Source organism: Vespa crabro, chromosome 4 (assembly GCF_910589235.1).
Source record: "Vespa crabro chromosome 4, iyVesCrab1.2, whole genome shotgun sequence".
Classification (NCBI taxonomy): domain Eukaryota; kingdom Metazoa; phylum Arthropoda; class Insecta; order Hymenoptera; family Vespidae; genus Vespa; species Vespa crabro.
The window spans coordinates 4,817,070-4,841,950 of NC_060958.1; the positions used below are offsets into that span (position 1 = coordinate 4,817,070).

The 24,881-nt window shown below is 34.7% G+C and overlaps 2 protein-coding genes and 1 long non-coding RNA gene across 8 annotated transcripts; 2 read left to right on the forward strand and 1 right to left on the reverse strand.

The window, feature by feature from the left end:
- Positions 1-383: 383 nt before the first annotated feature.
- On the forward strand, positions 384-2,849 carry LOC124423612 (cdc42 homolog). 6 transcript variants are annotated; one of them, XM_046961534.1, is made up of 7 exons: positions 384-481; positions 787-1,085; positions 1,161-1,362; positions 1,507-1,616; positions 1,722-1,919; positions 2,033-2,171; positions 2,661-2,849. In XM_046961534.1, exons 3-6 carry the CDS (start codon positions 1,185-1,187, stop codon positions 2,120-2,122), a joined length of 576 nt encoding a protein of 191 aa, XP_046817490.1. In that variant the 5' UTR covers positions 384-481; positions 787-1,085; positions 1,161-1,184; the 3' UTR covers positions 2,123-2,171; positions 2,661-2,849. The 6 variants fall into 6 exon arrangements, 5 of the variants coding, with proteins under 5 accessions (XP_046817490.1, XP_046817493.1, XP_046817491.1 ...); XR_006942119.1 differs by having other exon boundaries at positions 385-481; positions 2,033-2,513; XM_046961535.1 differs by having other exon boundaries at positions 385-481; positions 787-915; positions 996-1,085; positions 2,033-2,849.
- An 8,252-nt stretch (positions 2,850-11,101) lies between these two features.
- On the forward strand, positions 11,102-14,088 carry LOC124423966. The gene is made up of 3 exons (XR_006942211.1): positions 11,102-12,374; positions 13,414-13,703; positions 13,962-14,088. It is a non-coding gene; the product is annotated as an uncharacterized LOC124423966 (long non-coding RNA).
- On the reverse strand, positions 13,920-23,666 carry LOC124423960. The gene is made up of 3 exons (XM_046962366.1): positions 22,029-23,666; positions 18,769-18,876; positions 13,920-18,672 (listed from the first exon to the last, which is right to left on the reverse strand). Exons 1-3 carry the CDS (start codon positions 22,861-22,863, stop codon positions 15,161-15,163), a joined length of 4,455 nt encoding a protein of 1,484 aa, XP_046818322.1. The 5' UTR covers positions 22,864-23,666; the 3' UTR covers positions 13,920-15,160.
- Positions 23,667-24,881: the final 1,215 nt, after the last annotated feature.

A 24,881-nucleotide genomic window follows, 5' to 3' on the forward strand; every position in this document is an offset into this window, starting at 1 on the left:
GAGTCGAAGTAAGGATAGTTCTTCCATCGACCAATGAAATTTCTTTGATGGTGTATGATTTTATGCATTATTGTTGGATTTAAGAAATAAAAAATAAATGAAGATCTTTTCGTTATTAATAAACGACTTAGATATTAGCTGTGTTATTCATACTGTTTACAAATACACATATATATATATATATATATATATATATATGAAAAGAAATTTACATAGCCATATTAAAAATAAAAATTATAAAATGGTTCTTATTTAATGAATAACGTATATAAAAAATCGATAAAATTTTGAAAAGTATATATATATATATCTTTTTTATACTTAAAAAGAATATATATGTTAAATAAAAGCTAAAGTTTTTCTGTGAACGAGATAACATCATAGATGGCAGTCTTTGTTAGTACTTCGCTTGACACGTGTACCCCTTCTTGAATGGTTTAAATATTTGTGACAGTATAGCGTTGTCGACGCCCAGTTATCCGTAAGTTTTTAATATTTCTTATTCATATATTTTTTATTGTTGTTAGTATAAGGTGCTTTATTCGCAAACTTTTATAAGATTTGAAAATTAATTATTCCATGATATATCTATAGAATATAAAGCCGACAAAATTTATCGGTATATTTGACATAATAACCAATATGGCGTCTCCAAAAACAATGTTCCATTAATGAGCTTATGCACAAAGTTCTTAACAAAAGTGGATAAAAATGTTAACGTACTGTTTATTTTTCATTTCTTCTACCAAAACGGTGGTATATTGAAAACATAATACGTATTTGCAGTTGGATTTGCAAGGGGACTATCTCTCGATATCTGGTTCTTAAGCATATTCCTATTCCAGTAACTATTGCAATAGTGTTCGTCAAGTTCGAAACTTTTCAGTTACAATTGTAATGTCTAATGGATATAAAGTATGTTAACGATTCGTTAGAAAAGTGGAGTGTCGTCTACAGATAATGAAAAGTTTAAAATTTTAAACGTGTGTTAACAGGAGCATTGCAATGTTTTATAGCTATCAAATGTGTAGTCTGTAAAAAGTTAAGTTATTGACAGAAAGTGTACGCTACTGCACATAAAAGTAGTAAGTCTTAAAAAACGTTAATACAGTTTTATCATAATGAATTGATTACAAAAATTTATTTTATCTTTTGATTAGGTCAAATAAAGAACCGTGCGAAAGATGCAGACAATAAAATGCGTTGTGGTAGGAGATGGGGCTGTTGGTAAAACTTGCTTATTGATTTCCTACACCACGAATAAATTTCCATCGGAATATGTGCCTACGGTGTTCGATAATTATGCCGTTACAGTAATGATTGGTGGAGAGCCATATACATTAGGATTATTTGATACTGCTGGTAACTATAAGTAATACATATTATATTGCGTGCACACTGAAATGGTAAAACATTTCCCTCCTACTTTATCATATTTTTCTATCTCTTTTAATTAATTTAGTAACACATTTAGATGTATTAATTTTATCATTACTTATGTTTAAGGTCAGGAGGATTATGATCGGCTACGACCGCTTAGTTATCCACAAACGGATGTATTTCTAGTATGTTTTTCTGTTGTATCCCCGTCATCTTTTGAAAACGTTAAGGAAAAGGTATATTTATTATACTTATAATTTATATATCATATAAAGTATAATATTACAAATGTCATGAAATATAGTGTTCTTTTTATTTGTAATAAATAATTATGCTTTTAGTGGGTACCAGAAATAACTCATCATTGTCAGAAAACACCTTTTTTACTTGTTGGTACACAAATCGATTTAAGAGATGATGCAGCAACTATTGAAAAATTAGCAAAAAATAAGCAAAAACCTATCACAGGAGAGCAAGGAGAAAAACTTGCAAAAGAACTGAAAGCAGTGAAATATGTAGAATGTAGTGCTCTTACGCAGGTATGTCAATGACGAATTAATTTTTCTTATATCAGTAAACGAAACAATATGAATATAAAAAAAAAGATTGGAAAAATTATTTATAGCTAAAACAATATATTTTTATCTTTTAGAAAGGTCTAAAAAATGTTTTTGACGAAGCGATCTTAGCAGCTTTAGAGCCACCGGAACCAGTTAGGAGAAGACGATGCGTTGTCTTGTAGGACGTGATTGCCTCCTTATCGAACGATTGGCTCAATATTGTCGAAGATTGTGAGTTTTATCGTACGGTGCATGCAGATTATTTTATCGAAGCAATAACCACACACTGAATAAGACAAAACAAGGCTTAACGTGTTGAATATCAAAGAACGAATATGCCTGCGTTCATATAAGGCGTCGTTTCTCTAACGATATTAAAAGAACTTGGAAAGTCAAGTGAAATTTTGTATTGAAAATCGATATGGCAATTACAAACTATTTGCATGTTTGCATTTCTCCTTAATTAGGGGTATTATACTTTTGTAACTGTATAAAATGTCGATCGCAACACGCAGATGTGGATAACCATAATTTTGTACATAAATTACATAAACTTATTTATCTTATACAATGGTGCGTAAATGTGTCTTATTTGTAGGTAGAGTTGTCATTTATATTGATACCTATTAGATTATATCAAGGAGAATACATATATTTTTAAACATTTATAAGTGTATTAACATGCGAGGTATGAGTTAATACATGAAATTTTTCTTCAAGGTGACTTGCGATTTTGACGTTGACTTTTTTTACGATCGCATAAACGAAACAATTCCACTATCCAGGATCGAAGAAAGCTCGTAATAGAGAATATACCATGAAAGCTGCAAAACTTGTAGGATATTTAAAATGTAAGATGTTTTTGACAACACAATAATAGCGTTTTTAATAAATCATTTATAAAAATTATGTAAAAACATCTTGTTTAACGATTACGAATAATGGAGATTGTATATTCTAAATATCAAATACTAGCTATCGGATTGATAAAATTATTTTATTCAATAGATAATTGCAGGAAACAATTCAATATGGTATAACATCGATATTTATATCCAAATCCAATGTTCGTAAAATAGAAAATCGATAATAACTGGATGCTAAAGCTTATAAATAATATAGTATATATATATATATATATATATATATATATATATATATATATATATATATATATGTATGTATGTATATATATATATACATGAATTTCATATTTTTAGAATTTATAGATAATATTTTTCCGTTGCCACTTAACATTTTTAATATCATGAACCAATAGATCATTTTATATACATAGATATGTTGATCCTTATATATCAGTTTCTCAAAAAAATTCGATAGAGATATAAAAGGTATCAATTACATACTAACGAACAGATTTATTGTAATATTTTTTAATTCTTTTCTTCCAATAATATAAATATCGAATCGAAAAAGATCGTTACTTTTTTAGCTATATATATATTTATCGCTAAAAGAATTGAATGTGGCGAGTGAAATTCGAATAAAATAATAGTACTAAAATGTACGATTATACTTTTCTTGAGCCCTTAAAAAAAAGGTACATATACGTAGAAGCACTTGCATTAGAAAAAAATCGTTTCAAAAATATTCAGGATAAAAAAGGTAAGAAGGTATATACGTAAGTAATAAATACAAATATCTTCTTTAGAATAATTTTTACTGATCGTAATTAGAGATAACCAGAATACAATACGGGTAAATAGTATTTCTTTTTTTCCCCCCTTTTTTTAACAAGACATTATACTCTTTAGATGCTCGTCCGCCGTAACGTGTACGTACATGCGATTGAAAATTCGTTACGTCTCTTGCATACGGCGCCATATTTATTTCGTACATGATGGCGTCTGGCTCGTCACGAGCTACGGCGGACACGATCAAAGACATTTGCACGCACGCATTGAAACAGGCACACTTACTATTAACGGATTCACTGTGATCATCATCTATATAACGTTGCGTTTATCGAGCAACGCATTCATATCGTATTTTAATAGGCCAGAGTAATTATTATTGCAGTCTTCAATGTTGCAGAGAGCCATTCTACTTTCGTTTTCATATTTCGCGGTCGTTTTATATATGATGCGTCTTAACTCTCTCTCCCCCCTCCCCCTCCCCTCCCCCCTATCTCAGTGTTCGTGTCAATCCGTCACTTTCTTTTTTCTTCTCTTTCTCTCTCTCTCTCTCTTTCTCTCCATCTATCTATCTTTCTCTCTCTTTCTCTGTCTCATAAAATACTTCAACGCATCGTTATTGGGGCAAATTGGGTATCCAAAGTCTCGTCTTCTTCCGGGCAATTCTAAAGAGCACATATCGTTCTGTCAAGGCCAAATTCCATTTAGAAATTCATATATCATTGCCATCATTGTTTCTTGACGTTTTTCTATGTATTATCATTATCATTATTATTATTATTATTATTATTAATATTACTATTATCATCAATTTATAGATCGCAAATACGAGTCGATCATGTGTTTTTTCTTCTGTATATGTGTTGCGTGGTGCATGCTATGTATATTTGAATGTGTTAGGTATTGTGTGTGATGCTCAAAAAAAAAAGGAAAAAGAATTCAAAAGGACGTATTTGCGTTCCCCGGGCATATAGTTATTATTTCGATTCTTCTGAGCCGAGATAGAATCGGGCCACGAAAAGATCTCTTTTAAAAGATTCAACGGTAGCTCTTACGAATTTTTCTCTTCGTTGATTCTGTCTCTTGAGAGTGAACGAGTGAGTGACTATTTCATTTGGCATGCTTCTCTCCTTTCTCTATACGTCGGTGTGTGATGCGTAGCCGCGCAGTGAGAAGAGTGTAGAATACAATGGATAGATTATACGGGCATGTATGAAAAACAAGCAACGTACGTACGCGACACATTTGCAGTAAGAGTACATAAACGCTACACACACATACTACACACACGTACTACACACACATACACGAATAAGTTGGTACAACACGTAAGGTGTGCTACACCTTAACTCAAGAGAACAAGGGTAAAAACGCAATGTCGATGCACCATGGTTTTGTAATTAGAGATAATATTTTTTTCTTTTTTCTTTCGTCATCAAATTTTGTCTTTCATTTTCCACTATTTAACATATCTAAGTTAGATTCATATCAAATGATTTCTTTTTTTACATTAACGTTCGATTTAAACAAGAATAATACCTCAATGTATAAAATAATTTATTATGTAAGACGATAGTGTAAGTTTGCAGCTATTTATCGAATGGAAATTAAATTATTATTAAATGATTATTTTTTGCAAATAAAAGTATAAAATAAAACACATAGAACAATATATATATATATATATATATATATATATATATATACCTATACTTTTACAAGTTTGATCAAGCTTTTCATTTTCGCAAAATTGTGTATGTGTGTATGTATCTATAGAACATGATCATGCGCGGTGCATCGACGATGGCGTTTCATTGTAATAATCATACGATCAGGCGAGTAACCGTAAAGGAATTTCTCGATCCATAATGTCGATTCAAGATATACATACTCGTAATATTCTCGCAATGTGTTCTCTTGGAGCAAAGTATCGTTTGCACGCAATGTCATCATCATGCTCCTTCGGATCGATTGAAATCCTCGCCAGAGATTTAATTGACTCGTCACTTTCAGCATTAGCTCTTCCCCTTTCATTAGATTAATACAATCACGTCAAATTTACTTTGATTCATGAAGTCAAAACCAGGACGAATTTCCACATTATCAATTGTAGTGAAATTATGAAATATATGTTAAATTATTGTACCGTGTATATCATGTAAAAGAGATAAATTTGATGTGAAATTAGACGTGTAGCTTAATGCACGTTTTTATGATCATGAAAGTAGCTTAAGCGAATTAATAATATATTTTACCCACTTCCTTTTATATCCTTCCAATTATTTAGAAAGTGTAATCATTATATGAAATAAAAAAAAATAAAGAAAGATACGTTATATAGCCTACTTTCATGATTCACCTGCAACACATCTGTTGAATACTTTGTAGTATCTTGAAAAATGTCTATTTAATCGATGTGCCTGGATACTTTACAGGATCGTGCGTTTGACATGTCTGCATTTAACCGATCCATATTACACGCGTTCAACTTCGCATGGATGCATGCATACGCATATATTGCTATATACCGTAATGTATACTGCGAGCACAAGTCGACACGCGAGTCGTAATAAACAAACTGAATATGTGACCGCATTACTATACATCAAGAGATATCGTAATACTGTGAGTTAGTATTTAAACGTGACTTTTCCATATTTTCTTTCCTTCAATCTTTCTCTCTTAAAGATAAATGAGCCAGTGATTATGAAAATGATCTAATTGTAAATCAGTAGCATACATTCATAATAAGTGATAAATTCAATTTTTTCCCACATTTTTCATTTAGATGTAGTTTTCATAATTATTGACATATATCATGCGAGTAATCATAATCGTAGAAGAGTGCCCTTTAATATTGAACAACTTTAATCCGAGTAAAATCGATTTTTTCTTTTGCATCTTTCTCTCCTTTTATAAAATAATTTTCTCTGGCTCATACTACCCATGTTGAATGCACTTGTACATAAAATCTATATACGTAAATATTACATACGTGTACGTATATGTGTATGTATATATCTATGTATGTATGTATATACGTATGTATGTAGAGATGAAATAGTTGTAGAAGATAAGCCAATACGATTCGTTAATTACCCTTCTTATTATAGTCGAAGTATGAAGGTTCGTAAACGAACACTCGTATGTACAAACACGCACACACACACACAAAGTATTTGATAGGGATGAGAAGCATTGATCTTTTTTAATTCGTCGTGAGTGCCAATGTCGACTAACGAAGCGTGTTTGACGAATAAGAGAGCCAAATCACAGCTTTCTCCTATTTTTCTCATTTTGAAAGAAGTAGATACATATATATATACACATACAAATGTGTTCATATACATATGTACATTGACCATATATATATATATATATATATATATATATATATATATATGTATATGTATATGTATATATATACGTGTATGTATTAAAAATGACAAACATTGACTAGTCTATTAATATGTAGGTATGTGTGTGTGTATATGTATGTACTTGCGTAAGATATATATATATAGCTGTCGTTCGTTTTTCTAATTTATAAAACTCTTCTAGCATGTCATTTTAATTATCATTATTGGTAATTATCAATTTATTATATTAGTGATTTAATGGGAGCAAAAAGTGAACTTTTCCACTTCTCTGACACGTATACATACATACATACATACGTACATATATACATACGTACAAACACATACATACATACATAAATACATGCATGCATACATACATACATACGTACATACACATACATACACACATACATACGTACATACACATACATACACACATACATGCATACGTACATACGTACATACACGCATTAACACTCAAACACATCGACGCCAACAATTTTCAGTAGATCCTCGATAGGTCGGCTTATCGATTGCTCTGTCAGTTTAATTGTTCATCCTGGCATGACATGTTTAACGAGGGATACGCTTTAGATAGATCTGATCGTACGAATTAATCGTTTAACATTCTCGATTAAAACATTGTTTTCTAGGTGAAATAGCAAGTAACGCGTCTATCTTCTTTGAATGAAGAAGAAAAAAAGACAAGTAACCTTTCTTCTTTTTCTTCTTCTTCTTGAACGACCATTTTAAAACAGTATTTTATCCTTACTTCACTAATCGGCTTCTATCATTCGCTTTGTTGTTATGGCCTGCTTGGCGAAAGAGGAAAGGGACAGGTGTAATAAAATACAGAATCGAGGGCACAGGTTTTCTAATCGAGTTAATGCATTAATTAAATCTCTACACATTTATACACGAGTTTTTTTCTCTCTTTTTTCTTTCTATCTCTCTCTCATATATTCTAAATATAAAATAATATTCAACATATGTCATCTAATACAAATATATAATAATAATAATAGGTAATGATGATAATGATAATGACAATAATAATTAGCAAGAATAGAAGATTAAAGAGAAAGGGGATTCGAGTTCTACCCTGGTAGCTTCCTTCCTTCTTTATTTTTTTTCGTATTTTTTAATCTTTTTTTCTAATGTATATAGATCTATGTAACTACATAATAGAGCAACAACGAAAAAGCAACATCATCGTCTATCAAGAATTTTCGCAAGAATATAAAATTATTATTTTTGAATCGAACGAAAGAACGAATTAACAACATCGACGAGAATTACATGATAAACTTGGCACGGGCAGTGTAAGCTTTCTTAAAGCCAACAGACCTCTACTAACCGGCAGCAATGCGGGATACATTTATAGTCTAGTCGCGGATCTAAAATGACACGACAAGAGAATATCGTTTCAACATTCTCGAGAGCATAAAGCTGAGAAAGAGCGAGAGAGAGAGAGAGAGAAAGAGAGAGAGGAGAGAGAAAGAGGGTGAGAGAGAGAGAGAGAAAGAAAGTTAAGAGATTTTATAAAAAGATTATCACAGAGCGAGGTAAAAATGAATATACGATTTTCTATGGGTTTAAGTCAGTAACTATTGTCGCTTGAGAAAAATATCTTTTTATTATTATTTACTTATAATAGAATCATGTCATTATTCAAAACGTTTCTTTATTAATAATTTGGAATAATCAAACTTTTACTCTATTATTTTGTAAGCAAAAATATTTCATATGATCGACAATGAAAATTGATGAAACTTCAAATTAACAAATATTTATAATGAATATTTAATTTGTAAGATTTTCTTTTAATATTAATAAATAATCCTTTTTAATATTTATTAAAGCACAGTGTATAATTATATTTGACACCGAGCATTTTATAGATAATTAGACTTTTTCTCTCTTTCTCTCTCTTTCTCTCTCTTTTTTCTCTCTACAGCTTTCAATAGATATTCAAGATAGGTATCCGTTTTTTAATACGTATCTATTTACAATATTGCGCTCCATTCAAGAGGAGAAACGTATCCTTCGACAAAGCATTCTAAAATAGAGCTATACACACCTACACCCACATCCTCACATACATCCACACACACACGCGTATAGATCTTTCCATCAGACCTTCGTTGGTTTCATTCAATCGATTCCCCAATGCAACAAAAGGTTATTTTCCACGCAACATCGAGTACCTTTCTTTTTCTCTATTTCTCTCTCTTTCTCTCTCTCTCTTTCTCTCTCTCTCTCTCTCTCTCTCTCTTTCTCTCTTTCTCCTCCTCTTTCTCTTTCTCTATTCTTCTCTATTCTTCTCTCTTTTTTTCCTTTTTTACCTCGCTTTCCAAACAGATAGAAACGTTTATTTCGGGCGAGTCTAGGATATTAAATTTTTGATTAGTCGTGTTCATCGCTACGCGATGTCTCTCTTTTATATGACATACAACAATAACTGCTAGTATACTAGACAATAAATATAAAAAAAAGTAGAATCGCGATTCGTCGACTCTCTTTTTTTGTTTTTATACACTTTGTACTCTCTTTTTTGTGCGCGTATGCCACCCATCTAGTTTTATTTCTTTATTTTTTGGTTCATTCGCACGAAGAAAATCGATACCTTCTTTTGGGTCACACAATTCGATTTGCATAAATTCGAGGATGCGATTTATTAAATTACTACACTAAACGGAATCTTTGGTCTTGCCTAAATAACTAAGATTTTTGGTAGGCGTACATATGTACTTGCAGTTACTTTTGCTCAGTCGCATATATATATTTTATACTGACTAGATTGGCAATGTGTGTGTGTGTGTGTGTGCGTGTGTGTGCGTGCGCACGCGCATGTGTATGTATGTGTTAAAATACGATTCCGGCGCACGTAATGTCATTCGATCGCAAATCAATAGTCTCATGATAATAAGGGAAGTATATGTATATATCGATTATTTCGCACTTCTAACTCCTTGAATGAAACTCTCCTCAAATTACGATCGACACTGTTTAACATTTACTTAATTTATCAAAGTATCGAATTTACAAAGCTTCAAATCATCTATGCACGCTAATATGTATCCAAACTACAACATACATACATATCTAATATTACATAACAATTATTTCAAGATTAGATATGAAATGAAGAAAATAAAAAAAGAAAAAGACAAATATGACAAATAGCATTTAGAGTTTTACATTAATTTCTAATATATATCGTCCAGGATTGAAAAGTTTAATCGATTAGAAAATCTTCGCATAGAAAAGTCAACTTTTCCAAGTTTCAACAGCGATCCGGATCTTTTGTAAAAGACGTGAATATTTATTAAGGTATTCAAACTTCCTTCTCATTATTAATAATCTAAGAATATCTATAGTATTCATTATCTTCGAATCATGAGTTCCAATAAAGCAAAACTTATTTTGTAATATTCCAGGTAATGTAGCAAAAAATGGATCAGAGCTAACAAAGTGTAAAAAGTATTTAAAATATCCTTGAAACCAATCGATAGAAATGATTTGTGGAAATATGCTTGTACTTATCATCGTCATGCCATGCGATCAAATGATCCTATTCGTGGAAGCATAGAGATACTATTATTATTAAGTAGGTGTATTATGTCAGTCATAAAGGAAAGTCAATTCCGATTTCGACGTCTCGCCATAATCTTCCTTCTTTTACATTTTATACATCAGCGATTTATTGTAAAAAGCTTCACGTATATGTATGTTATGTCTATGTATGTTACGTATTTACGTATGTATAATGTATTTAAGATCTCAAAGATATAGTTATCTTATTCCGGCCCATTGTCTAGTAAATTAACATTCCGATTTCGTATCGTCAAGCATTCAAAATTTGAATATTTATCTTAAGTCCAGTAACTAACAATAAATACTGCGATATCGACTTATAAAATAACTCACGATCGATGTATTTGGTGTATACGAAAAGCAGCATATCTCACATTCTTCCACAATCTCTCTTTCGTCTTTTTCTCGTATGAAAAAGAAATTATGTTTATACGAATGTATATATATGTATGTACGTATAGATTGCATTACCCGTGGAATATTTATTTATTGAAATATCGCGAAATACGCGAATTTAGGGGAAATAATAATAATGATGATGATAATAATGACGATGATTATAATGATGATGAAGATGAAGATGATGATGATGATGATGATGATGATGATGATGATGATGATGATGATGATAATAATAATAATCATAATAATAATAGTAATAATAATAACACTCACGTTCCATTGCAGAACTTATAATATCTAAGACCTCTTTGTGTTGGATTCGCTCCCACAAATGCTTAAAAAGACCGGGCACATCGGTACCCGAGAAAACCTAAATATCAATAATAATAATAATAACAATAATAATAATAATAATAATAATAATAATAATAATAATAATAATAATAATAATAATAAATTTTTTGACATGGGCCATATAGACTATACAGAATTTATGTATTTAACTAGTGTTAAAACTCTTCTCTAACTTCGTTAAATACTTTCAAAGTCCTCCAAGAGTGGACTTGGTTGCTTTTCGAGAATGGGCATACATCTTGTCCTTTCTTCGAACATATTTAAGAAACACCTATTTAAAAGGAATAATTTGGTCCTGCAACTATAATGGAACCTCGATTGTGAAAACATAGGAACGAGCATGCTCTCGTAAACTCCCTTTTAATAATATGTTTTTGAAATAAGTTTTGAAATCAACAAATATATTAGCTTCTCTCTATATCTCTAATCTTTATTCGAGTATCGTATCTTCTAACGGAGACTTTATAAGCAGCAAAATCACTATGCTAATCGTGAGACTCACCGTATGCATCGAAGCTAAAGCTCCGTATATTCTGTTAATTTCTTCATTAAGGGTTTTAACATTGGTAAGTGATATTTATTGCTAATAAAAAAAAAGAAAAAAAAATGAAAAAATGATCATTTGTTTTTACCGAAACACGCATTTTTATTTGGTTTTCTTGTTTCTCTTTGTTTTCTTTTTTTTTCTTTTTTTCTTTTTTTTTGTTCTTCGTCTTTTTCTTCGTATTTTTTTGTTTAGATTAATTCGAATATATAATCGAGGTTCTACTGTACATAAAATATAAACCTTTACATATATATATATATATTAATGGGATTCACTACTGTATCATTGAAGTATCTTAAATAATGTATTTTCAGGTAAACCATAACCTCAGAAAGACGGATCAACATCTACGATTCATATTGATAAACTACAATGGGTCCTTTTTTTAATGGTTTTTTCTTTTTTTTTTTACATGACATCCATATTTTATTTTTCCTATACCTAGGGCAGAACTCGTATATACATACATTCCCAAATCTCAAATCGGAGCATTATGAGAGCGATCGGAAGAATCATCGTAAGTAAATTTTTCCAAATTTTCACGAAATTTTTCCCCGTAAACATTAAATTTTTGTACTTATCTAAACGTAATGATTACGTGGTTAATACTGCTGAAAAAGTTTTTCTAACGACCTTAAGAAGAATCTTATCTTGGGACTTAATTAAAGATCCCGAAAAAGTAGAACGTCAAGTTTTTTCTTAAAAAAAAAAAAAGAAAAGGAATAAAACGATTCGCGTTTAACTTTATGCAATAAAATTCATTGTTATAGAATTTATTTCAATAGAGACAATTTGTCATGAGAAAAGCTCGACTGGTTTGTTAAATAAATAAATATATATATAAATATATATATATATATATATATATATATATATATACTTGTATATATATATATATTTATATATATATACTTGTATATATATATATATACATGTATTATATATATATGTATATAATAATCATTATTAGAGTTTGTAGCTTCTTATATATTATAACATAAAACTTTAAAGAAGAATAAAATCTTTGAAAAAGTACGCGAACTTGTACGGATACAAGAGAAAAGAACAAAAAAGAGAAAAAATAATTATATAGAAAAGAGCACAGCCAATTTACGTCTTTTTTTATGGTTTCCCATTTGAAGTCCATGAATAATTATGTGACTCGTCTACACCAACCACAAATTCTCGAAATAGGAGTACACGAAATATATCGTCGATATGGCCAAAAAGTAATTATACGTATTTGAAATGTATATACATATACATATACATATATATCTCGTTAACAAAGTCGAACGGAAACAGAACCTGCTAGATATGGATAGTAGAGTATCTGTATCAAAAGATTTATCAGCGTGGTTATCCATGCTAATTACTTTGTAACCATTTTTCTATTTCTCTCTCTCTCTCTCTCTCTCTCTCTCTCTCTCTCTCTCTCTCTCTCTCTCTTTCTCTTTTTCCCTCTATTACATTTTTTTTTCCAAACGAGTCCCAGGAACAAAACGATAAGAACAATTAACCAGCTATGTTGACAAATATCTTGTTTTCTTTTTCAGAGCACGTATTACTCGTTTGACTTGATCAGTTCAAACACATAAATATATACGGGAATGTCGAAACGGCGTATGATATTATACATAATATCTAAATAGTTACGAAACAAGTGAAACAAAGTTAACCATTATTGTGGTAATGTAGCGAATAATAGACAACAAGAACAAAGTACGCATCTAACTCGAACTATTCGCAAAACTATGCAATCACTAGGAGCACGTAAAAGTAAAGGGTTTCTCGTCCAACACATTCACGACAATAGCTACTTACAAATATATCGCTGATATTACATGTAGGTATTTGGCCATTTACAATGATCATTACGAAAAATGTCTTTAAAGTCGTAACCATAATACATATATATATATATATATATATATATATATACATATATATATATACTTATATATGTTATATATATATACTTATATATATATATATATATATATATATATATATACATATATATATATACTTATATATGTTATATATATATACTTATATATATATATATATATATATATATAACACAGTATCGTATCTTTGGCAGAATCAATAATGCGGTAACTTTACAAGTTCTTCTATCCACTTTACGTCGACGAACTATTTTCGCTACGTTCGCGGTAACGATAGAAAGCATCCTCCCACGTCTGTTCTTTTAAAAAGATCGATATCGCCGTCTGTCCATGTCGCCTTCATCCCGTTCCCTTCTCCTCCTCCTCCTTCATCTCCTTCTCGTCCTTTTCTTCGTACATACATAAATATATTATCTCACAACGTGATTATTAATACATTGCTGACTTTATAAAAAATAACTATGACACAGCTACTATGTAACTAATAGTACGATTATAAAATGTTATGTAAAATACTTAAAATAAATGTAAAAAAAAATAATAAAGAAAAGGAAATAAATTTTTTACTTGAAGGAGTTATCAAAAAGAATAAGTAAATTCTTCGAGTTAAGTATAAGTTAGAAAAATATTGTTTTTTGTTTTTCTTTTTTTTTTATCATTAGACTCGTTCATCCGATAATAACGAAAAACAAATAATAGATTCAATTATAAGAAGTTTAATATAATTTAGTAATGCATTAACATTGAAATGTTCAGAAGAATAAAAGTATGGCAACGCATGTATAATCAAAATATTTTTAATATATAGTGTAAAAACACATAGACTGAATCCTGTCTATTTTTCATAGAGATTTCATCAAAAAGATCGCATAATTTTGCCGTCACCTTATCCTTCTATCACGAATGTATGAAACACAAAGTGAAGATACGAAGAGTATAGAAAGAAGAGGAGAATACTATGGTACTCGAGTACTCAGCTTCCATCGTCATCGACATCGTCGTATTCGTCATCGCGTAGAAGAGAATCAACGAGTCGTATCGCCTTTCAACAATCAAGCCTGTCGTTCGTTTACGAACACGGAAAGAGGCCGTCGTCCTGCTTTTCTCGCACGATAATCTCGTGTTCTTCTCATTCACACACACACACATTCTCTCTCTCTCTCTTTTTTTTCTACATACCTGTCATCACTTTCCACCACATCAAAGAAAAGGAATCGTCGATGCGAGCTAATTTCGCCTGCATCCCTCTTCTTCTCTTTACATGTCCCTTTTCATATATATAAGTGTACGTTTGTATACGTGTGTATCTATGAGTGTGTGTGTTTCTCCGTCACTGACTAAAAGGGACTAAGTCTCGAGTCCAGCCGTGAAGTTGGTCAAAAACGTTGCCCCTTTAAACGTTCATCGCGTAATACACGGAGTTTTGAGAGTCGGTAGGCGGGTTTAGGGTATTGGCACGATGCCCGCCGTAAGAGTTTGACACGAGAAGTAAGTGGGACATCGAGGTAGTCGTCGATTGAGAGAGAGCCGGAGTTGGAGAAGTGAGTTGATGATGGTGAGACTGTTGTGATGGCTGAGAAAAATCGTGAGAAGGTGCACTAGCTGCACCTTCCGGTACGCCGCGTTCCGCGACGCTACACGAGTTATTCACTAATTGTTGTTGTTGTTGTTGTTGTTGTTGTTGTTGTTGTTGTTGTTGTTGTTGTTGTTGTTGTTGTTGCTGTTGTTGTTGTTGTTGTTGCTGTTGTTGTTGTTGTTTCGTAGGTGAAGATAATGCCGAGGAAGAAGACGAGGAAGATGCCGAAAGAGGCCCACCAATATTAACGTTTCCTTGTTGATCATTAACAGAAAAACTCGCAGAGAGACGTACATCGCAGATGGGTTTAAAGGAAGTAACAGGTACGGACAGAGGAGTTGAGGAGGACACCGAGACGGTTTGAGTTTGTACGTCCGTGGCATTTGCAGCTGCTGCCGCTGCGGCTGCTGCAGCAGCTGCTGCAGCGGCCGTAGCAACAGTAGCGGATGTTCGACCAAGTGGTATTTGATAGAGATGATAGGCTGGGTTGGTCGAATGGGCGGCTGTAACCGTGGAGGAGCATCTAGGTGGTGCAATCACCGTGTAAGATGATGGAGGTGGTGGTGGTGGTGGTAATACCGATTGTAAGTGATATGATGCGATTTGATGATGATGTTGTCGATGTTGAAATTGGATAGGATGAACAGCGGCGTGAGGAACGGATGATAGCTGATGTAGGTGCAACTGGAGTGTCTGCTGAGATGCTTGGGAAGGAAGACAATTGGGTGGAGCGGAATCAGGAAATGGTTGAGATGCTAAATAGGTATTTGGCGCCAAGGGACGTGGGTAGTACCTCTGCTGATGTTGCTGTGGTTGCTGCTGCTGTTGTGGTTGCTGCTGCTGCTGTTGCGGTTGTTGCTGTGGGCTATCAATCTTTGTCTGCCGAGGATAAGGATAACGCTCGATATGGGTCGCGTAATTAGGCGACGAATGGGGTGGTAAGATCCGTTGAATGTTCTGATATGTCGGATCCGAGAGACCGTTGTATGGCACGAAATACATCGTGCGATAGCACTTAGTACCACCGCTGCTGGATGCCGCAGTTGGTGAAACTACATTGCAATGATAATTGGGGATCGTCGTTGATGGATACCGACGAATTTTAGCCGGTAGAGTCGATGCATAATTCGTAGTTGGTGCTGTTTCATCGCCGCCACCCGCAATACGCAACATACGAACGTTCGTCGGCTGATGCTTCTCCGCGAAATAATTCTGACCGTTTTTCTGTTCGGGATACTGATGTGAGATACCATCGGTCGGCGGTATTCTGACCAATGGACGTGGCAATGTATTTTCTAAGTAAGTTACACGATCGAGATTGCCTTGAGTCACCGCGGTCTCCACAATGGTCTGATAAATGTCGTCGATTTGTTTTTGCATACTGTTTATTCGATCGATCGTGTTTGTATCTTCTTTCGGCATCATATCGTACACGTTCGCCGGATTTTTACCATCGATTCTGTCGCCATTCTTATCGTAGTGCAACGGCCATGCCGTGGCAAATGTCTCTCTCACATCATTAAAATCATTTGTGACTACGTTTCGAGAACGAAGTTGATGAACGATCTCATTAGTAGTACCAAACAGAGGTTTGATACCTCGAACAGGCGGACGCCTGTTGAAACCATAGTCGTTGAGTTCGTCATCCTGGTCATCTTCTTCACCATGGTCTTCCTCATGAACCTGTTCGTTGTTACTGGTCGTACTAGTCATCATCTTTTCATCTCCTAAAACGCCATTAACGAGACTATGACGTTCCTCATTCTCGCTATAACGTCGCTTTATTCGTTCCATCCTGGATTTATCTTGTTCCACGAAAGCAAGCAACTCGTCGGCTGAGTTTTCACCTATATCTGGCCTATTACCGACCGGTGTACCTCTCGTAACATCAGGTGCACTAGCACGATTCTTGTTCAGTGCCGTCTCGATATCCTCCAAGCTGTAGGCTGAATCGGACAGGTGATTTATCGAGTTGCTATTTACATTTGTCGCAATTCTTGGCTCAATTCTGTAATAATCCTCACGAGTGTCCGCGTTATTCATGGTGACGCAAGAGAGTGGAGCGAGACTAGCTAAAAATTGTCTTCTCACCTCGGAATTCATTTTCGTTAGAGAGTTTTTCGATTGACATTCTTTAACCAAAGTACCTCTACCGTTATTACCAATACCAAGATCCGGTAAATTTGGTTCGGTATTTTTCTTGTACGCGAAAAGATCGGTAATCTTCCTGTAAGTCGATTGATTTGGCGTAGTATCCATTAATGGGGTATTCTTCGAATTATGAACATTTGCCATTGTCGCCGGCAACGTCGTTGGTGTTGATATGGTCGCTATGTTCGTCACCATCGGCACCATCGTCGTCGTGGACGTTGTCATCGGTAACGTTGTCATTGTAGTCAATGTAGCAACCTTTTGAGAAAATCGTTCGATTGGTGGTTGTTCCTCGCCAGATGGTGAAGTTCGCATGGAGAATTCCAACCTCTCATTATCCTGATCTAAAACAAGTTCTGTACTCTTTGAAGACTCTTCGGTAACATCCTCGTCCTGATCAACACAAGTCAGTTGTCTAATTCGTTCCTCTAAAGACAAATCCTTCGATCTGAGATTCTTTTTTCTCGTAGTTGCATTGCACTTGCCAATCAAACTCCTTCTTAACGTGTTCCTCTCTATCGTCCTCTTTATCATACTTGGTTCACTTTCACAAGACTCGCTACGCGTAGTCGTTTTCGCTGATCTCTTCGTTGTATCAAACAGCCGTAAATTCTCTGCGGTGATGAGAAACTTTTGAGCTTCGGAATAGGTACTTTCAGAATCGGCTAATGAGACGGATTTGTTCAGAGGTGCCGGTGGTGGTGAGATGAATCTCGGATTGGGAAAGAGTTGTCTCACAGCTGAATTTGGTTTCAAGCTATTAGTCGCCAAGTTACCAAGTTTAAATGTTAGTGATAGCTCCGTAACATCTTGAAGAGTTTCCTTTGATTCGCTATTGTCATCCTCATCTATCGTTTGTTCCTCGTTTTCATTTTTGTTATTACTTCCAACTATACTCTCCGTTCTCTCATTGTCCTCGACTGTTTCCGCATTCGTTTCCGCATTGCCACATTCACGGCAAACATTCGACGAAAGATTTTCAACTTTATTCGTCGTAATAGTCGAAGAGTCCGTTGAAACTCCATCCAGTTTTGGAATTTCGCTTGATGGTCTTTCTTGTTCCAGATCAAGTTCATCGAGACAAAGTTTCCTCTCGTTCTCACTGATCTCTCGGATTATTCGTCGTTCCGTAACCGTCGTCATCGTTATCGTCTCGACGAGATACCGATGATGCAAATCTAGGAAAAGAACGTATCGAATTCGTAAAAAAATAGTAAACGACGTGTAAAACTTCGTCGTCTAATAGAATATAATAAAAAGACAAAAGAGCCTACCATTAGGCGTAGAGGATCGAACTTGATTGTTTGCTTCTTTAAAATTCTCAACGATAGAGTCCTCGCGTTCGGCATCGGTCCCATTGACCTTAATTTGCTCTTGGGCACCTGTAACGTCAAACAGAGTACTCAATATCTCGAGTTCCTACTCTCATTGCCGTCTGCCTAAGTATCTTGACAAAAAGAGTTAGGCATCTTTGTGTGAATCACCATTTTCACGGACGTTCGTTGGAAAGAAGAATAGCTAACAGGTAATATAGCTATATATTCAATGCACACGCGTCCGAAAATTGCATGGAAACCGCGTGGGATCCATATATTTTTCGACTTATATCGACTCTCTTAGTGCTAAATGAAGAAGGGAAAGAGAGAAAGAGAGAAAAAAACTGTTTCGACCAAGTCGCCCTGGTAAGCCTGACCGCTCTTACCAAGACTACTCGACTAAGTACCGGAATCACGCTACGCTGTACATCCGGTGAACGTTGATGCTCGTATACATAACGTTCGTCGGCACGCATTTCTTTCGACCACACGCCCGCCCTTACGCTTATTGCTTTTATGATAACAGGAAAAAAGGGCCACTTCCACGGGAAGATCGCGAGAAAGGAAGTTAAACTTCCACGGGAATGAGGGACAGAGAGAATGAAATTATTTTATTTCCCAACATGTTAAATCCCCATTACGAATTCCTTTCCAGAATTCTGATTTAATAAGATGTATTTACAAAGGTGAGACCGTAAATGAAAATACTTTATCGACATACCACTTGTATCAAGATATAAAAGGAGTTATTATTAGTCATTAATCATTTAATCCATAGATCTTTATAATTTTTAAAGAAAAAGCAGTTCAAATATCATATATCGTATATGTATGATCAGAGGAAACTAAAATTAATCTATTCTTTTTTACAGATTTGTAAAAGCATTTAAAGAAAAACAAAGATATATATCTATACTTTAGATTTTTAAAAGGATTACTTAAAGATTAGTTTAAAGAGGACTATTACAATGTTGCCACTTTTGATCTTCTCTTTGTTAAACTTGTACTAGCATTTTTGTTTCTCGTAGTAGTCATTTCAGTTAAAAATGTAACTTGGAGAACAAAGTTTGCACATCTAGGGAGACTAAAGTTTACGGTCCATGCGCGGCAAGATCGCTACCGTCCGATGTTTCTTTGTGTGTATGTGAGTGTTTCTGTCTCCCTCTCTCTCTCTTCTCTGTGTTAGAGATAAAGAGAAAGAGAAAGGTTATGCAATCAAATTTAGCTGCGGTTCAGTGCACGGAACAAGACAAAATGTAACGTTCCCGTTTACAACTTTACGTTACTCATTTAGAAATTCTGTAAATGTTATTATACTTCGAGAAGAGATTGAAGTTTAGACGAAGTTTTTAAATCAGAAGAGATTTAAGAAAAATCTCATCGAAAAGACGAAGTTCGACGTTCGGTCTACCGAACTAAGAGAAAAGAGTCCTAGTCACGTAGAAAAAAGTAGAGTTTTCACAGAGAAATATTTTCATGAAGAGAAAAACGATATACCACGATATTTTATTATCTAACGCGCTCGGTTATTCCGCATCTATGAATACGGTGGGAACTTGCATGCGAGAGAGAGAGGCGCGTGAGAAAATAGCACAATATATCTCTCATGTATATATGTACATATATATATATACACACACACACCCGCGCCCCCGCGTATATATATGTATGTATGTCTGTATATAGATATACCATCATTTATTCCATCGGTTGATTTACGAGAAACATATTCGTATCATTTACAAGTGCTTTTACATTGTTCCCTTGTGTCCTGTAAATATCGTACATATACAGGATGTCTCATTTTAATCGATCATCAAGATTATTTGATAATACTAGAAAATAAATCAGATAAAAGTGAACAAACTTAATTGTCAAATTATAAAAAACAAATAGTTTCAATCCTAAAGTGTGACAAATTACTTTATTTTCTTTGTAATTAAATTCTTAATATAATTTCATAGTTTTTCTTTTCATAATAACTAACAACTTGAATATGATGAGTCAATTAAAAAGAAACAATCCATGTGTCATGTTATATACATATATTTTTCTACATACGTGATATGTTTCATATACATCCACTTTAACTAATAATAAGAGAGAAAAGTTTCGACATCATAAAAAGCGCGCGTTCCTCGTTTCCCTTAGTTTTGTGTTGCCTCGTACGCGTTTTTGCGTATCGGCATTTCCGTAAACTCTTTCACCGATAACGGAAGCCTATGCGCTGCTAACAATCGAATTCTCTCAATAGGATTTCGATGATATATGTTAGCTCGAGCGCAAGTGGCACGTCATGCTGTTTTGCTTTTCTCCTACACGAGAAACTAATCGTCCGAGCAACCGCAAAGCTTTTATATCTCATTTAAAGTTTTACGAGTTTGATCGATTTTTCATCAAGATATCGAGTTAGTCAGAAAATTCGTAATGGTTTTCGATAAACGGCAATATTAATATTCTCTTGCCAAATGTATTCATACATATATACATATATGGATATTTATATATACATGTATGTATTATGAAAGATGAAGAATTCATCGGGAAAAAAAATATATTAAATTTTACCTCTAAAATTTTCATAAAAAGTCTCTATGAACTTTATGAGCAACCCGATAGACAGATAACTCAATTTGTTAATCTATTGGAAAAATTAAGTAAAAACGTGTGAAATTTTATTAAAGCTTCTTTAAATAAAAATGTACGAAAAAAAAGAAAAAATATGAAGCTAGTATTTTGAACATTTGCAGTACCGTTCAGTACATAATATGAAAGATCTTTAATTATATCGAAAAATTTCGTTACCCTCTCTCCCACCTCTATTTTTCCATCGCGCATTGATCGCGAAAAAAATGGAGAAACGATTTCGTGGAGAGTTGTGAAAGAAATAAAGCAAAGGAAGAATGATTGGAAAAAAATTCTCCTAAGGAAGACAATATCTCGAGAACGTCGATAAAGTCGATATCTATATAGATGATTATTTTATATGGGAAAGGCGCGAAATGGAAGGGTGCTTTTTCATGGTTTTGTAAGAACTTTAAGAGGGCGCTGCGTAGGAGATAGAGGATGCTCGATAACGCGGGAAAAGGACAAGTAGAAGCGTTCGATAGGGACGTGATGATTTCGGCGTTACGAGCAAGAGGAAGTCACGTAACCGTGGCATTGAAAGACTGTACAGGAAAAAGATAAAGATAAAGAGAAGGATTAGGGTCGCTCACCTGTCTTCTTTCGGTGATAATAATCACAGTCGCTGCAGGTTGGTGGTGGAAAAAGTCGAGGTGGATGACCAGTGTCCTCCAAAATTGCAGTACCTTCGACGCAAACGTCCTTGTAGCCTTCTGGAGGACTGAGAGTCTCCTGTTGACGCTCGCCTCCTCCGCGAACGGTCGAGTCAGCGCAATCGTCGGGAACGATCGTCGGCACTTCCTGCCGATTAACCAACTCCTTCGGCTCGCGTTCGGCTTCGAGTTCGGCTTTATGCTCGACGGCATCGGGTTCGAGTTCGCATGCTATCGCTTCGACTTCATCCTTCTTACGAACTTCTACAGTCCGCAGATGTTGTTGTTGGAGATTTTCCACATCATTCGTATTGATACCGACGTTGACGTTAACAGCGGCATTGACAGCAACGTTGACAGCCGCTACGACGTCAACAACGTCTTCCTCGTCGTCCTCCTCTTCCTCGTCGATCGCATCCTCTTCTTCGTCCTCATCTTCGTCCTCCTCCTCGTCAACCTCCCCATCGGCGCCACCGTAACGGCCATCATCCGTGACGCCAAAGTGGAGATTTAATTCCGCCCGGCACTCCTTGCAATTGCCCAACCGTATAAGTTCGTGCTCCTGACAACAACAGTCGCAATCTTCCTCGTACTCAGCGCAACACTCTTCCTTTATAAGTATAATATAATCCGCGGCAAAGAACTCGTTAAGTTTCTCATTAATGACTACGCGATTCTTCCGAGTTTTGCCCTTCGTTTGGCCGGGCTTCTTTAGTAAAGACTTAAGGGTCTTCGTAGGCGCTTCCGCCGAATGCTTACTCCCGTGTTCCTTCATGGTCGCGCACCTTACTGCGATTATTCGTAAACTCGCCGTGAACGCGGCTCTAGTGCGTTTTAGCTAAGACAGGTTCCTTCTTGAAGGGGCTCCATCGCTAATTGTACAAACCAGAGAAAAGAAGACAACATCCTCGGACGTTCTCGCAGGAGATAGCAGCCGCGACGAGCACTCTTCTTCTTTTCTCCTCGCGCGGCACCATCGCGGCGGCGCGTACTCGCCGCCGCCGACGGCGGCCTTCTCCGCATCCCTCGCACCTACGGCAAGAGGGAGGCTTCCGCTCGATCGGACGCCTACTCGTCGACCTCCATCCCTCTTCTTCAACCCTTCGACTTCTCTTCTCTTTCTCTTTTTTTTCTCTTTTTTTTTTTTATCTCAACGAAATAGAATAATATAACGACAGGTGCTGCTCAGCAAATGCCAAAGATTCGCAAAACGTTATTCCCCTCACTGAAAAAATAGCTCCGGAGGGTCTCGTTTCCGGTAACGTCCTCGCATTTATCGATCTCGTACCGCGAAGGAGACCTTACCACTTCGATTTGTCTCTCCCTCTTCCTTCCTTCTTTTCTTTCTTTCCTCTTCCTCTTATTCCTTTTTTTTCGTTAGTAAAAGACTCGCGAGAAAAACTACGCGCAACTCTGAAAGAATTTCCAATACGAGTGTCGCGCGAATAATAACGCCCGTACACTTACCACTCGTCTTCTTTCGTAGCTACGCTCGCTCGTGCCCGCACTAACGGCTGTCTTCAGCGAGAGAGCACCGCACGAGCTCGTCGAGCGCGCTCGCCGGTCAATGGATTGTTCCTCGCGAGATAGCTCGACGAGAGCGCTCGTTTTTTTTCTTCGTTATCAACACCGTCGGTAAGCAGTATCCCCTCATTACCGACGGTACTGTGTTTCATATCCTTTAATTCGAAAACAGAAAAGAATTGGTATGGAGCTCAAACGCAACTTAATCTTTACTTTTATTACTCTCTTAAATGCGTTTATTAGGAAGTCAACGTTACATAGTTAGTACTTATTTCCATTGTAACGTACTTATCTTATTATCTCGATAACGAAGACACGAGCATTTTGGTTAAAAGCGTATGTGTATGTACCATGGTGTTTTACGTGGGAATGTCGATAAAGAAAGATTTTCGCGCACTAATTTAAACGTTAACAAACGTAGAAAATGTCAATGCGTCGTCGAAGAAACAGTAGAATGCGAAAGATCACAAATTATACACTTGTATACATTTAAGTGTAGTCGTAGATATTTACAGATAACTAGAAAGCAATACGAGATGCTTATATCTTTTTGACGTTACTACTATCGCATTCATATCTTCTTATTTCACAGAGTATATGCGTGAACGAGATAAATATTAATGATTATATGCTAAATAACAAATGTTTTTTAGATAAATCGCCACGTTATATAGAGCAGTATTTTCATGAAGATCGTTAAAAAAAGACGAGAATTTCGTAAACGTTACAAACATGCCGGTTATTTATAAACATATATTTCAACCTTGTCCTGAGTAATATAGTTCTTTGTATATGTTTTGCTACACTCTTGTTATTCTATATTAAATATTTTACATAAATATTTAAAAATAAAAGAGACTTACATAATGTTACGATTGGTACTTAATATATTGCGGTAATCCTGCTATCTTAGTTTCTATACGAGTCTTTAACTTAACGTTTATATGTAAATGCGTAAAAACTATGAACTTGTTTTTGTTTCACATAGAAATACAATTTCCGAATGAACTATAGCTAGTTACTTAAAATTATACTATTCGATTTAGCATCGGATAATATTATACTTCAGTGTTATTATAGATCGTAAAAGTAAAAAGGAAACTTTTTAAATGGTGGACCTTGCAAGACTGATCGGTTACAAGGCAGCGGTAAATTTTTAAGCCTTTACGCATCACACTAGATACTATTAAGATTTCCCAAACTTTCAACGTTTCCTTTATTTGCATAAAAAAATTCATTGATGAAGAAAATACTGATATAATTTTTTCA